Source organism: Trachymyrmex septentrionalis, unplaced genomic scaffold (genome assembly GCF_001594115.1).
Source record: "Trachymyrmex septentrionalis isolate Tsep2-gDNA-1 unplaced genomic scaffold, Tsep1.0 scaffold134, whole genome shotgun sequence".
NCBI classification, from domain to species: domain Eukaryota; kingdom Metazoa; phylum Arthropoda; class Insecta; order Hymenoptera; family Formicidae; genus Trachymyrmex; species Trachymyrmex septentrionalis.
The window spans coordinates 613,558-629,154 of NW_017304482.1; the positions used below are offsets into that span (position 1 = coordinate 613,558).

The window sequence follows — 15,597 nt, forward strand, 5'->3', positions numbered from 1 at the left end:
AGAGAGAGAGAGAGAGAGAGAGAGAGAGAGAGAGAGAGAGTGAAAAAGTAAACAAAAGTAACATAGAAGAGAGTAAGAAAGATTTCTTTTTATTTATTGTATTTTAAACTTATTTTTTGGATATATATGTATATAAATTTCTTTTATATCAGCTTTTTCATAATATTTTCATAGATATATAATTAGGTACATAATATTTCTTTATACATTTTTAAGTTAATTTAATATTTTTCCTAATTTTTCTATATTTTTTCTTTATTTTTCAATATATTTACAATTTATTTTTATTAATATCCATAAATTTAAATTATTTCATTGCAATATTAGCTTGCAATTATAGGTTTATTCGTGCATGCTCTAATATGCTCCAATATCCTACAATAGCACTTACTCACTTCAACGAATTCGTTGAATTGCGATGCAAATAAATCTAGTGAGTTTTGCGAGGAATTTTGACAGAGAAAAAAGGATGAAAAGAGAAAGACGTTTAGGTGGCAACGCTAGGTAACTTACTTATTTCACGCATGCCCACTCCATTTTGGCCATTGACATCACAGATGCCGACAGAGAGTTACGCTACTGTATATACTGTGGGGCATTCCACGTCAAATTGGACGACCTTCGTCACCGATCCCTTTGTCGATTTTGTTATTCATTTTTTAATATATTCCTCAGATTAAAATACGAATTTAGTTATCTTTTTAGATTTTTATCTCCGTTAGTTTTCAGATATGCGAATTTTTTAAATATTTTCAATTTATTTTATGTCGCAAACGTTCAGTTAACACAACTTCTTTTAAATTATTGAAAAATAAAATATAATCACACCAAATTGTTTATCTTGAAATTATTTATTAGGGAAAAAATATGGAAAAAATGAGTTTTTGTTTCTACTTGAAAAATCTGATTGGAAATAAAATCGATTTTCGTCAAGATCGACATTTTTAATTTTTATTAAAAAATTCTCCAATATTCTTATGTATGAAATTAAGCAAATATGTATTACTCAATATGAATAAAATTCAATAAGGAGCCTAGCAATAACGTATGCTATAATTAAATTGTTTTATTAATCTTCACTAAATAATACGAGTATTATTCGTATTTCTAACGTTTCAACATTTTTTCAATGGTCCTCTTCAGTGAATGTTACAAAATTTACATATTATTAACGTATAAATTATTATATATTCCATAAGTCTATATAGTGAACTTAATTATATAATGATGCTGATGCCCACTAACTCAATATAAATTGTATGATCCTTGTTTGACAAAATTTTCAATATTTTCGTTAGAAGCGAGAGTTATGACCATGTACATAATGATTATCATTGTGATACGGACATTATTGTATTATAAAAATATAATATAAAATAATTGTAATATGTAATCTAATTAAACCATATGAATATAATATATGATACTATAAGGGCTTCATTTTGGCTGAACTTTTGCATCAGTTCATCTTTCTTTCTCTTCTTTTCTCCTGGAGAAAAAAGGAAAAAAGATGAACTGTTCAACTAAAGAGGTGCAAAAGTTTAGCTTAAAAAACAGGTCTATTGTATAATTTGTTACGTAAACTCTTCGATTTATCGGTTCTTCTATCAAAAATTGTCATGTGACATTTCGTAAACAACTACTTTACATTGACCATATATTATGTTATAACCATCTAACATGTACAAAGTGGTGGGGAATATGTCTAAATGGGCGACAATAATTCTATATAAAAATGAGAAGATAACTATTTGATAATAACTCTATGTCTTTTGTCTATTCAAACTTGCTGATTGCTTTTTTATATGTATCATTTCAGACACCGTTCTTTTGACATATGAGAACTCGTTATTTAATATGTGGACATTATCCCAGTCGAATTCATGTTGTTCGGTCATTCTATGATCTAATATAACTGACACTTTTTTAATTTACATCTTTTATAAAGAGTATACAGGGCACATAAGAATCAAATATAACGAAATATTTTAAAACATGAAAGTAAACAAAAAGTATATATAATATAAAATTCTATAATTGATAAAAAATCATATATATCTATATATAAAACATGTTTCGATCTCATTATTGAGCCTTCTTCAGATATTCATATAGGAGATGTTACATTGGAGCAGAAGATATAGACGAAATTATACACATAATGATGATGACCAGTGAGATATTTTGCAGAGAAATACAAATTACTCGCAAACGGCTTGTCGACCGGATGTTTAATATTTCCCGATGTTCTGATAACAAGTCAAGTTGAAAATAAAATAAGACAATAAGAAAAAATTTGAGTAGAATCGTCACTCTGATAAAAACAACTCATCTAATTGGCCATAGATAAATTTCACATGTTGAGAAGATGCTCGTCAAATTTCTAAATTACTAAGTGTCAATGTGTTAATCTATTAAAATAATAAGGATAAAAATAATAAAGTAGTCAAAATGTAAAATTAAAGATGTATATAGATAATAAATATTGTATAAAAAGATATTAAAATTGAGACACTTGGTAAACATATATGTTATCGCCACGGCAGACGGACATTGACTGACGAATAATAAAATAATCTTGATATTGCAATGTCAGATTTTGTTTATTAACGGTACGTAAGCTTTATATTGGCCCTCAGTATCTGTTTGTAGGTTTAGATGTTTATCTGTTTCGTTCTCGTAAAAATTTATTATATCTTTTATATGTTCTTTAACTCTTGTTTCCAATTGTCTTTTTGTCTGTTCCACGTATTATAATATATAATTAATATATAGATTATATAATACATAATTAATATATAGATTCAAAGTCAAGACAGTCAATTTTGTAGACTACATCACATCTAGACATTTTATTTAATATATCTTTTCCCGATTTTATAAAGTTATTCAATTTTCTGGAGATAGTGAATGATTTATGATAGTTCATTTTATTAGCAATAGTAACAAATTTATTCGATATTTGTTCAATGTAATATATAGTAAAGAATTTTTGGTAAGGTAATATATCATTTGTTTTATTATATAAAGTGCTATTAATGTTATTCTTGTTATGTGATATTTAATTCTATTATTAATTATCCTAAATATAAAACTTAATGGGTAGCAATTTAATAATAAATTATTAAGGTAAATATCGACAATAGAGGATCCAGCTCTAAATGATTTTGACTTAGGCATATGTTGTCATGACCTTGAGTGACCTTCAGATGGTTTTAGTTAGTGCTCGTCCTTCGTTTAAAAATTATTAACAAAAAAGTTTTAAAAATAACGTTTTATTTCTATTGTACATATACAGTATTAAATACTATTTTATACTTTCATTTACACCATGCTTGGATTAGGGTTAGGTTATTATAACCCATTAAATGTAAATATTCGGAGCATAAACTAAAATTATCTGAAGATCACTCAGAGTCATGATCTCGACAACATATATCAAGGTCAAGGTCATCCGAGCTGGGTCTTCTATTGTCGATATTTTCCATTATTAATTATTTGTCTGATGTTTTTGGAAATTTTGGATGTAGTATTGTCATATTATTGTAGTATTGACATATTGTTATTTTATCTATCATTCTTATGATGCTTTTTTTATATGCTATTGGACGGTGTGAACAGAAATTTAAATATCTGTCAGACGCCAAGTCATTAATAATTCATCTACTATGTCATTATAAACAGTTATTAAAATATTGTCCACATAGCTATAAAAAAATGGTACTTCAAATGACAATTTGTTTAAGGCCAGTGTTTCTACAATATGTCCTATATATAATATATATAACAATATTAGATATTATAAGCGATATAGGAGATCCAATAGGCACATTATAAACCTGTTTATAGTATACATCGTTAAAAGTGAAATAAGTCAAGTGTAATATCAAATTCATACCTATTTTAGATTCGTCCAATGGAATTTTTGTATTATTATTAATATGATGCCATCTATTTTTAATACTTCTTATAGCTAGTTCTATTGGCACATTGGTGAACAATGATGTTATATCCAATGAAATGAGAATATTATTCTTTATTAATATTCAAATTATTTAATTTATTCACTAGATGTCTGCTATTCTTTATCAAACTTGTACATTTGGGATACACTATCACTCATAATTCTGTTTAAATAATGTGTAAATCTATATAGTGAGTTATTGATAGCCGCAATTATGAATCTCAATGGCGTGCTTTGCTTATGTATCTTAGGGGTACCATATACCCTAGGTAAAATATTTGATCAATGTAACCTTTTTGTTTCCATCTACTAATAATCAATTTTAAATCTCTTATTAATTTATTAACTTTTTTTGTATTATTTCATATGTGTGTTAAATGTCGTTAAGCATGTTATCATTTTTTCATCATAATTACTCTTATCTAAAGCCACCATAGAATTCCCTTTATCTGCTCTCTTTTATCTGCTCTTACACAATATATTATCTTATATTATTTTTATACGGTTTAATTAAATTGCACATATTACAATTATTTTATATATTATTTTTATATTATAATACAATAATATTCGTATCACAATGATGATCATTATGTACATGATCATCCAACCATAATTCTCGAATATCGCTTCTATTGAAAATATTGAAAACTTTGTCAAATAAGGATTGTACTAGGACAATTTACGTTAAGTTAATGGACATTAGAATCATTATATAATTAAGTTCACTATAGGGTTATGGAATATGTAATAATTTATACACGTTCATAATATGTAAATTTTGTAACATTCACTGAAAAGGATCGTTGAAAAAAGATTTGAAACGTTTGAAATATTGTTTATATAAAGGTTAATAAAACAATTTAATTATAGCATGCGTTGCTAGGCTCAAAAAGTTCTTATTGTATAGTAATTGAATTTTATTCTTAGTACAAATACAAATACTTCAACCCATATTTGATTGTAGTCAAAATTTCTGTTCCATATTTTTTAATTTTTCAAAATATGAAATCTATTATTTAAATAATATAATATATTATAGGACCGTATGTATGTATGTGATAACACAAACTATAGCAATCAAAGCCTTAAATGGTCTAGCAGGATCTTAAATGCTTCTATGATTCTGTGTGAATTTATATATACATATATTACGTATGTAATCTTTTTGAAACGTACGCCGAAATGGTTTTTCGGACTTGAAACGCTAATTCTACTAAACTAATATAATAAACTAATGCGTAATATCACGAGTTTTTGAAAATTGATTAGCAATTTAACTATTTTTATGCTTTTTCGAAACGATTTTAGTTATGCTAAATGATATATTAAATCTGTAAATAATTAATTCTTATTGCGAAAAATATTACCTCGGCCGGGAGTTGAACCCGGATCTCTTGTATTCTGTGCGAGTTTACGTAACTCATCTATTATTTATTGTTAGTAGATTTTTAATCTGCTGATGAGTTACATAAATCATGTTATTTTATACGATACTAGAGAATATATTTTTTTGATTTCACAATTACATATGGAATAAAGATTTAGAAATATTATTTAAAATATATAAAATGTCTTTTAGAATATGTGAAAAAATTTATCAATAAATTTTTGGATTATTTTTACTTTTCATTTTTTTTCTCACCCTTGCACGTTTTATAATACAAAGAGTTTGAAATTTTTTTTTATAATAAACGTACCATTTTTTTGAGAAATAATACGAATTTTTTAAATCTTAGGCATTGTTCTTTCAAATCGCAAGATAATCCTTTGCTAACAATAAGTAATAAGTTATATTCTTCTATTAATGAAAACTTTACTACGATATTTGAAAAATTCATTGGATCCACTCAAACAATTCATGTGGAATAGTTATCTGGCCATCAGATAGGTGTTGAAGGCTTGCACGAGTAACCATTCTTTTTATCCTACTTCCATCACATGGACTCTTGCCATGCGCCATGGCGCATATTTATGAGTTTTTCAAAATTATTAATGAATTTGTAAGGACTATTTCTAGTGATCCTACTAAAATATACTATTTTTTTTTATAGTGCTTCCCAACAATTCAAAAATTTTAAGAACTTTGCAAATATCTATTATCGTGAAGTAATCTTTGAAGTGCTGGTTGAATAGCATTTTTTTGTTATACTGCATAGCAAGAGTCCATGTAATGGAATAGGTGGAGATAAAAAGAATAGCTACTCGTGCAAGTTTTCAACGCCCATCTAATTGCCAGATGCCAACTCCACACATGAACTGTTCGAGTGGGCGTCAGATCCAATAAATTTGTCAAATATTGCAGTAAAGTCCTCATTAACAGAAGAATATAACTTGACCAAGGAATATCTTGCGACTCGATTTAAAAAAGCAAAACCTCTACCTGAGACTCAAAAAATTTGTAGTATTATAGTTCTAAAAATTATACGTTTATTGTAAAAATTTTTAAACGCTTTGAATTATAAAACGTACAAGAACGAGAAAAAAAACTGAAAAATAAAAATGATCCAATATTTATTAATAAATTTCTTCACAATAATTCTAACAGACGTTATTTTATCTAAATAAAATTCCTGTAAATTCTTATTCTCTAAATAATTGTGACGTCAAAAATATATTCTCTATCATTATGAAATAACATGATTTATGTAACTCATCAGCAAATTAAAAATCCACTAACATTAAATAATAGATTTAATATTTTGAAAAATTAAAAAAAATGGAACGGAAATTTTGACTATAATCAAATATAGCTTGAAGTGTTTGTATTTATACTAAGAATATTGGAGAATTTTTTAATAAAAATTAAAAATGTCGATCTTGACGAAAATCGACTTTGTTTATTTCAATCAGATTTTTCAAGTAGAAACAAAAAAGTTTTTCTCATATTTTTTTCCTAATAGAGAATTTCAAGACAAACAATTTAATGTGGCTATATTTTGTTTTTCAATAATTTAAACAAAAATTATGTCCAACTAACTAAACGTTTGTAAAATAAAATTAATTAAAAATATTTAAAAAATTCATATGTAGGAAAAAACGGAGATAAAAATGTAAAAATAACTGAACACATGTATTTTAATCTGAGGAATATATTAAAAAATCAGTAAAAAATAAGAATCAAAGACGAAGCCCGTCCGATTTGGCGTAGAATGCCCCATATATGTATATACCAGGAGTTCAAAGTGTTATAAATTTTTATCTCGGAAACACATTATTGAGAAAAATTGTTCAGACAAAAGTTGTATGGTTCAAAAAGATCTATTTACTGGTCTTATCAGTGTGACTTTGGATGGCATTGCCAAGTTCACGTCGAATTTTTATAAATGGAACATCTTACTTTTGATTCCAGAATCTAATAACCGCATGTCGAGAGCTTTTCAAAATACTATAATAAAGTTATTTTTTATTGAGTACTTTTCGAATTATTATGATGCTTGAAAGTTACATATCACCGGCATTACCGAGTTGTCCGACCGATGAGTAAATCCCTCTAATGTTGTTCAGGATCATGTCTGAATAACATCTGTTATGGATAACATCTGTTAAGAGTATTGGAGATTAGTTCTTTTATTTTTGCACTAAAAATTCATTTTTACGTAAAAATAAAAATAAGAAGTACAACCTCCAATGGTTTTGATCTTAACAAATGTTATCCAGGACAACATTCGAGAGGTTTTAGCCGTCGGTCGGATGGACACTTTGCATAATGCTAATGTTGCCGATACTATAATTTTTAAGCCTTTATAATTCGGAAAGTATGTAATAAAAAATAACTTTATTATAGTGTTTTGAAAAGCTTTTGACTCTAGCTTCTGCCATCAAAAGTAGGGTACTCCGTTTAAAAAAAATCGATTTGATTTTTAACCTGACCTTGGCGGCGCCACCCAAGATCAAACGGATGTATATAATCAGTAAATAGAATTTTTTAAACCCTACAATTGTGTCAACATTTTTCCACAAAATATTTTGCTTTCGAGATATTCGACCGTTTCCAGACTTTTGATACACTCTATATATGTAAAGTTAGTAAAATATATTAACGAAATCAAGAGATTATATATTATTGGAATATGAAATCCTCGTGTTAAGACAATTATAATATGAATGAATTAATTCAACTTACAATAACATTCTCAGGTAGCAAGGTATCATCTATTTTTAATTGGTCATTCTTAACATCTGATCCTATCATCGTGACGTGGATTTGCCACAGTCAACGTGATATTAACCAACGTCGAAAATATCATCATAAATAACGTTATTAATTGATCACCAATACGATGTCGATTAGTCATTTATTTGAATAAGTATGACGTTGTAAATACATCATAAATAAATGACGTCATTAATTGGTAAAAGAGATTATATCTTAAATAGATCACATGACGTCAATAGTTCAAAATGACTCAACTATCGACGTCAAAATGACTACAGTTTGCTACCTGGGTAGCATAAATACTCTGGTTTAACAGAGTATTTATTGAAAGCTTTCTAAGAAAGAATTTTCTGAGAATTTCTGGATCGTTCAGTTAACTTATTTTTCAAAATTCCAAATAAGATTAGAGAATTCTTAAATGCAAAAGAAACTTTAAAATAAATTGGAATAACAAACAAATTATATATTAAAACTGAGTAGAAGATAAGGTTTCTACGAGATTATTTATCAGTTTTTATAATTAAAGCTACGAAATGTATAGAATGAAGAAGACTCACTAGTAACATCAGTGAGTACTTTATTCTACTGTTGTCTGACTCTTCACCTATGTTGTTTGTACTTAATTTTTAAAATAAAATCTCGTGAAATATACAAAAATATATGTGAATGTATGTATAGATGTGTATGCCATACTTATGATTAATAAATTGTCACCATTTTGCATCATAAAAAAAAAGAAACAATGTTTCTAGAAACAGGATTTAAATTTAAACATAAAAATTAAAAATCTGCTGATAATGCTGTTAGATTTTTCTTTCATTATATGATACACATATTTTTAATTAATTCAGTTTAATAATTAATTTCGTAAAACTAAATTTATATTTTATTATTGTAAAAAAGATTAAACAAAAAGTAAGAGTAAAATAATCAATTCCTTCTACCTAAAATTTCTTTTTATTTCATGATTATTTTTAAATAGACTAATGATCATCTTTACATTTACGTTTATAAATTAGAATCATATTAAAACAAAATATCAAAAAATATATATAAAACTAGAAACTTGTCCGCGGAATGTTAATATTGCACCCGTAAGATAATTATTAAAACTTTTAGAAGATACATGCACAGATGCATGGCCAGCATGATTAAACAATGCTAGGATATCCAGTGTTTCTATATTTAAATAAGTTATTCAGTTGGACGATACCAGTTTAAAAATAAATATGCAAAGATCATCTATTGTAACTTTTGTTTTACTTCATCAGGTATTCGACTTAAATACCATTGATGTGACTGGCCAGGAGCAGTGGCCAATATGCCTCTCGTATTTACATGCGTCGTTTCTTGATTGTAAGAATAGCGATCACCATGCAGATCAGTTAAAACACCACCGATTGCATGAAGCACAGCTTCGGGCGCACAAGTGTCCCATCTTTTGCATCCGCGACTGGCAAACACGTACGCGTGAGCTTTTCCTTCCAACAGAAGAATTACCTGCGAACACACAATATCTCGATTTGAAGATTAAGAATATTAATAAGTATAATTATAAATTACTGTTAGGTATTATTAAGAGCAGAATTATGACGCAGTTATTCGAGCGTTATATATAAAAATTGAAAAAACGTTCGATTTTGTATTAATACATGTGTAAGGTCTATGAAATACAATTTTTAATTATATATACGTTCGAATAACTGCACAATTCTGCTCTCAGTTGCCTGACAGTAATTTATACGTATACTTATTATCTTGAGAGCTCAATTTTATCTTATTTGAATTGATTAAGAATACTTGATTAAGAATATGTTTATGAAATAATAATTTCGGAGAGCGTGTACAATTAGCGAAAACCATGAACAATCGTTCTTGCTATTACCTTATGTCCAGCACCGCCGACGCGTGTCACTTCGTCAGGATCCAAACATTTTATGGCGCTTTGGACAATATTATCAGAATGCGAACTGAAAACGGACAATATAATATATTCAATATAGTATAATGTTAAAATATAAATATTAAAATCGTTAGTTATATACCGAGTGGTTGTGATTATTCTCTTTCCCTCTGGAGGCGGTTTCGGTGTAAATCCTCCGAATCCTGCGCCATTAATACCCCATAATGTACGACCGTTTTCAATGTACGTGTCATTTTCCTCATTCTTGTAATAAGGTTGATGTATAACACCTCCAATTGCTGTTTCACCGATTGCCACACCAACTAATACTGTAACATGTTCCACTAATCCTTGCGTGTACTCCGCTGTACCTATAATGCAAATTCTTTTATAACAATTATCGATTGGTGTTTCGAAATATTTATACAATGATGTACATTTAAAACAAATTAAAAGTGCAAACATATCTTATTTATCATACAGGAATTTTTTTATTGTCAAATTAAGATGTCAATACCATCTAGAGGATCTACCCAGATGCACACATCTTTAGGATTAACATCCTCTAGGTGAGTCGGTAATTTTAATTGCAACACTTCTTGATTTGCTTCTGTGATGATCCATTCTGATGGTACCTCACAGTTAGATGGTTCTTCTTCACCGATAATCATAATATTTGGGAACTGACGACTGAGCGAAGTTATAATACATCGTTGGGCGCAACGATCTGCCTCCGTTTGCAGATCATTTTTGCCTTTTTCCACAATATTTAATCCACCTTTGCTTAAAATATCTCGGATTATTTTACCGGCTTGTATCGTGGCTGATACAGAGGATGCCACTATGCGTGTCAGCAAAGCAGCACTTTGAGCCATTTTTAGAATCCTTGTAGAGATGATAATGGCAATGATACTAATGTTACCGATAAGTTATCTTCGTTTCTAAGATATCTAAAAATATATAAGATGTATGCCTTTCATATTTATAAAAGTCATATACATGCATACATGTGTGTGTGCGTGCGCGCGCGCGCGCGCGCGTGTGTGTGTGTGTAGATAATTGTAGAATAAATGTTCAAGAAATATAATATGTAAGTACTGCTTAAAATTTATAGCATATTTATTTATTTTATGCCAATTGCACATAGTATGTACATTTATTAGTCATTTAACTTATAACTAACGATTGTTAACTTACGATTTTTGACTTAACGATTATTTTTAGATATGACAATGAGAAAACATCGCGTACCATATATAATGCGTCAAAAAGTAAGATTAGGTTAGATATGGTTAAGTTAGGTTTATTTATGACAGCTTGTGACAGGCATGTGTAGAAGCATGTTGTGCACTGCAATTGATTGAAATGCAACAAACTGGAAGAAATCTATTAATCTGCTAAAAAATTTAGTAAGCTTATATGAAAAGTCTTACTTAAAAGGAGAAAAATTTATAAGTTTAAGGTATTGTATTTGAACACTGTTCTTTAAGATTACTGTTTTTTGTTTTATGCAGATCGAATATAAAATGTTATATACACAAAAGCTTTTTATCTGTAATATAACTTCCTGGTTATCAAGAAGGACTAGACATATCATAAATGTATATTGTTCAACATTGACCAATGGCAATTTACCTAAACAACAGAAGGAGAATATTGATATTCGAGAGATGGAGGAACTGATTGAAATAAAAACAGAATTACCGAAAATGAAAAAGAAAAACAAAGCAATGGAATATATCGAAAAGTCTATATCATGTGATGAAGAGATTTTGGACATTATAAAAAAAGTTAATCCAGACACAAGTGATATCATTCAATTATTGACAGATAAAAATATATTATTAGAAAAAGCGCAAATAACTAAATTACTACTGATTGATAAAGATACTGCTGCAAAATATGTCTCTTTGATCAAAAATGACCTTTTGAAGAATACGTGTTACATTGCTGAATTGAATCCTGGTTTTGGCATATTGACAAGAGAATTATTGAAAGCTGGGGTACCACTAATTCACTTGTATGAAAATAATTTAAAATTACATGACATACTGAAAATAATCTGTACAAAATATCCTGGAAAACTAAAACTGATCTTTAATAAATATTATACTCTCTTTGGAAACAAAAAAACGTTTTATATTAAGAACGATATTAAGAAATATCAAGATAATTTTCAAGAGATAAAGAGCAAAAACTGGGAAGATGAAACTTGCATGCAAATAATAGGTGCATGTGATGATATTAATATATTTAGCTTTATTATACATAATACCATTTTTCGCATTGGTTTTATGTTTTATGGAAGGCCTGTCTTCTACATCGCGGTATCTCCATCTGTGTGGCATGTTAGTATAAGTTTTTTTTTTAGGAGTATACTTAATAAAATTACACTAATATTTTGTTTTAATATGTTTTAGAACTATAATATTTGTAATAATTTATTAACATATACCTATACAAAGGTAATGTTTAAATTAATGTTTAATTTTGAACTCCTGGGAACATTGAACAGGAAAGCTTTTATACCTTGGCCGCAAAAGAAACAATATAAACGTAATACAAGTAATTTGTTAGCAAAACAAAATTACGAGCAGTTATATGTAATAAAACTTGAGCCCAAAGCTGACATTTACACACAATTATCGCCAAAAGATTGGATAACATTTTCCTATTTTGTGAGACACTTCATGCACACACGTCGTACTAGAGTGATACCTGCATTGGAGTAAGTATGAAAAAAATTATAAGGTTTCTGTCAAATATTGTTTATTTTAGAGAATTTTAAATACATTTTCCTTTATAATTATATATTGTTTTGCCTTTAGAAAATGGGTACCAGACTGTGGAATTAAACTCATAGCCAAAGATTACACGATATATACACAATTTGGAGACTTGACGCCAACACAAATTCTAGAACTCTTTAAAGAATTTAAATCCTGGTCAGATTACAAATACAGCCATTTCATAGATTCTATGAATAATTCTGTAGGTGCACATAACGAATTCGAATTTCTTAAATAATCCTGTAACACATTTCTTATAAATATATAATTGTAAATAAGTCATCTTTTAACATTTTTAAATATTCCAGAAAGTTTTAGCTCTTTCCTCTTTACTATTTTATTGTGAGCAATTTAATCATCTCAGATTATAATTATAAATCATATTTTCTTGGAAATTCCTCCTCTCCTCTTCTTCAATTCCTATATACATAAATAGCTTTCTCAGATTACTCTTATGCATATGTAAGAACTTGCCAATGTATTAGTGAAAAAGATTATCACTCTGGTCAGTATACTCTTTCATTTTCTTTTATGTCACAGTGGTTAGCCTTGAAATATCAGTTGCCGTTACATCGCTCAGTGTAATTGCGCGTATGCATTCGAGAGAATCTTAAAACATCTTTGTCAAATTCACAAATCCTTGGTTGTTACTAATATCAATGTGATATTTCTATTTTATTCTTCTTTTTTTGCCAGGAAGGAACAGCGTATTGCTAAGAATTGTAAGAAATCTATTCATTTTAATATTGAAAGTATCAATCCGAACTAGAATGCAGTTGTTAGTGCATAATTAGATATCGTTAATAATTATTCAGATTTGTAATAGGCTTTTTTTTAGAGCACGATATATCTATCTTATTGATATATCCGTCTTTTAGTTTGCCAGTGAAAGGAATCGGAAATGTTTGAAAATGGAAACGTTTTGATTTTTTACTGTCATGATTTGATCAGTTATTAGTAATATTTATTCTCTTTGCATTCTGGCTTTAATTGATTTTTGTACATTAAAAAATATTTTCTATTTTCTCCATTTACTTAACATTTGTAGATATGTGTACAATTTTCTCAGCGATCTTGTTCAATATCGTCAAGATGAAGTATTTGTATGTCGGTTTTATATTTTTCGTATGTAACCATGTGACATGGAGTCAGGATTTAGCATTTCCAACTGATGAGGAGACGTCTCACGTCAGTGGTGGCAACTCCACGGTAATATTAATATAAAATTATATAAAAAGCGCACTATTTTTCCTTACATATCTTCGCAGATAATAGATGACCGTATACCCATATCAATACCAGGACGTTGCCCAAAAGACATGCTTCTCTATCCAGGCGACAGTGCGAAGGATGCTTGGGTGTGCGATTGTAGACCTCGATTCTTATATTTCCCGTTGAACAATTCTTGTTACGAAGCCTACAGACAAGGTCCTTGTCCGCTCAAGAATTATGTTGTTCTTCCTGAAGATGATGCGGTCCCTCGTTGTGTGGAGAATCCTTGCTTGAAAGATGGCGAGGTTCCATTCAATGGCACATGCTATCCTCTTCGAACAATAGGCGGTCCATGTGCGCCTGATGGGGTAATAGGTGTGAACGAAACTACTTTCCAATTGGAATGTGTAAAAACAGATATTGCACCTTTCATAATAATTGACCCTCCCTCAAGGACATGTCCACCAGGTAGTCGTAGAAGCACACTCGGAGTATGCAAAAAAGTATGAATACATAAGTATTGTAATTCAGTTTGTCACATGTTCTCTATTTCGATGCCTTATATATTTTACATAATTCAACTTATATATATTTCATGTGAGAAATATTGCAATGTCATATATACTTCGTCTTCCAGGTTAAACATTATAATAGAGTACGTCGGACTGTATCAGGATAATTTTGATAAATGTGTATTTTGTATTGTAACTTATATACAAAATTACACGTGATCGTTATAATAGGTACACTTAAAGAGCGTTAAATAACAAAATGTAGGCATCAATAACAAGTATCTTATTTTATATTCGTAATTTTAATAATCTGATGGTCTATTATAAATTATACATGCATATAAATAAATATATATATATATATATATATATATGTGTGTGTATATGTATACTATATAACTGAATCAGAAAAATATAAAAGAAGCAATTGTTATATTGTTATATCTTTTATTACTTATGTTTTTATAACTATATATTTACATTTGTTTATTATAATTGGAAATATATACATTGCTGACACAATTTTTTAAATAAAAATCTTATATATCTAAACTTGGAAAAAATCGGCTAAACAACGACATATACAAAACTTACAATTCATAACTGAAATTTTAATAATATATTCCTGACTTAATAAAGTGACAATCCTAATATTAAAATGTCAAGGCTATAATAGTTTTTAAATTAATAGCGATTAAAGTTAATTATCTAACTAATAAAGTTAACTATCACAGAGCTGATATTTCATGCGCTCAGGGACATCGCATAAGCAGATGTTTGTACACCTATGTTCACTCCATGTGAGTTTTAAGTAATAACATATAATAAATATATAATAATGTAGAAATACTTCATCAATCATGTTTAAACATAGAAAATAATTACATATGCAACGTACATAACAAAAATATTATGGGATATTAAAAATAATAAATATGTATAACAAATTATTTTAAATATGTGTAATGAATTAATTTAAAAACTGTTATAGCCTCGACATTTTGATATTAGAATTTTATTTTATTTTTAAGTCAGGAATACGTTATTACAATTTCGGT

The 15,597-nt window shown here is 28.3% G+C and overlaps 3 protein-coding genes across 6 annotated transcripts; 2 read left to right on the plus strand and 1 right to left on the minus strand.

Moving 5' to 3' along the window:
* Positions 1 to 9,195: 9,195 nt before the first annotated feature.
* LOC108757251 (3'(2'),5'-bisphosphate nucleotidase 1) lies at positions 9,196 to 11,299 on the minus strand. The gene is made up of 5 exons (XM_018501710.1): positions 11,224 to 11,299; positions 10,544 to 10,976; positions 10,169 to 10,397; positions 10,009 to 10,093; positions 9,196 to 9,623 (listed from the first exon to the last, which is right to left on the minus strand). The coding sequence occupies exons 2-5, from the start codon at positions 10,899 to 10,901 to the stop codon at positions 9,366 to 9,368; spliced, it is 930 nt and encodes a 309-aa protein (XP_018357212.1). The 5' UTR covers positions 10,902 to 10,976; positions 11,224 to 11,299; the 3' UTR covers positions 9,196 to 9,365.
* A 55-nt stretch (positions 11,300 to 11,354) lies between these two features.
* LOC108757250 (dimethyladenosine transferase 2, mitochondrial) lies at positions 11,355 to 13,082 on the plus strand. Of its 2 annotated transcripts, XM_018501709.1 has the most exons (4): positions 11,355 to 11,435; positions 11,541 to 12,374; positions 12,447 to 12,754; positions 12,855 to 13,081. In XM_018501709.1, exons 2-4 carry the CDS (start codon positions 11,553 to 11,555, stop codon positions 13,051 to 13,053), a joined length of 1,329 nt encoding a protein of 442 aa, XP_018357211.1. In that variant the 5' UTR covers positions 11,355 to 11,435; positions 11,541 to 11,552; the 3' UTR covers positions 13,054 to 13,081. The 2 variants fall into 2 exon arrangements, with proteins under 2 accessions (XP_018357211.1, XP_018357210.1); XM_018501708.1 differs by lacking the exon at positions 11,355 to 11,435 and having other exon boundaries at positions 11,475 to 12,374; positions 12,855 to 13,082.
* Positions 13,083 to 13,144: 62 nt separating this feature from the next.
* On the plus strand, positions 13,145 to 14,803 carry LOC108757254. Of its 3 annotated transcripts, none has more exons than XM_018501714.1 (4): positions 13,145 to 13,537; positions 13,885 to 14,024; positions 14,084 to 14,530; positions 14,665 to 14,803. In XM_018501714.1, the coding sequence occupies exons 2-4, from the start codon at positions 13,908 to 13,910 to the stop codon at positions 14,704 to 14,706; spliced, it is 606 nt and encodes a 201-aa protein (XP_018357216.1). In that variant the 5' UTR covers positions 13,145 to 13,537; positions 13,885 to 13,907; the 3' UTR covers positions 14,707 to 14,803. The 3 variants fall into 3 exon arrangements, with proteins under 3 accessions (XP_018357216.1, XP_018357214.1, XP_018357215.1); XM_018501712.1 differs by having other exon boundaries at positions 13,146 to 13,537; positions 13,864 to 14,024; XM_018501713.1 differs by lacking the exon at positions 13,145 to 13,537 and having other exon boundaries at positions 13,787 to 14,024.
* Positions 14,804 to 15,597: the final 794 nt, after the last annotated feature.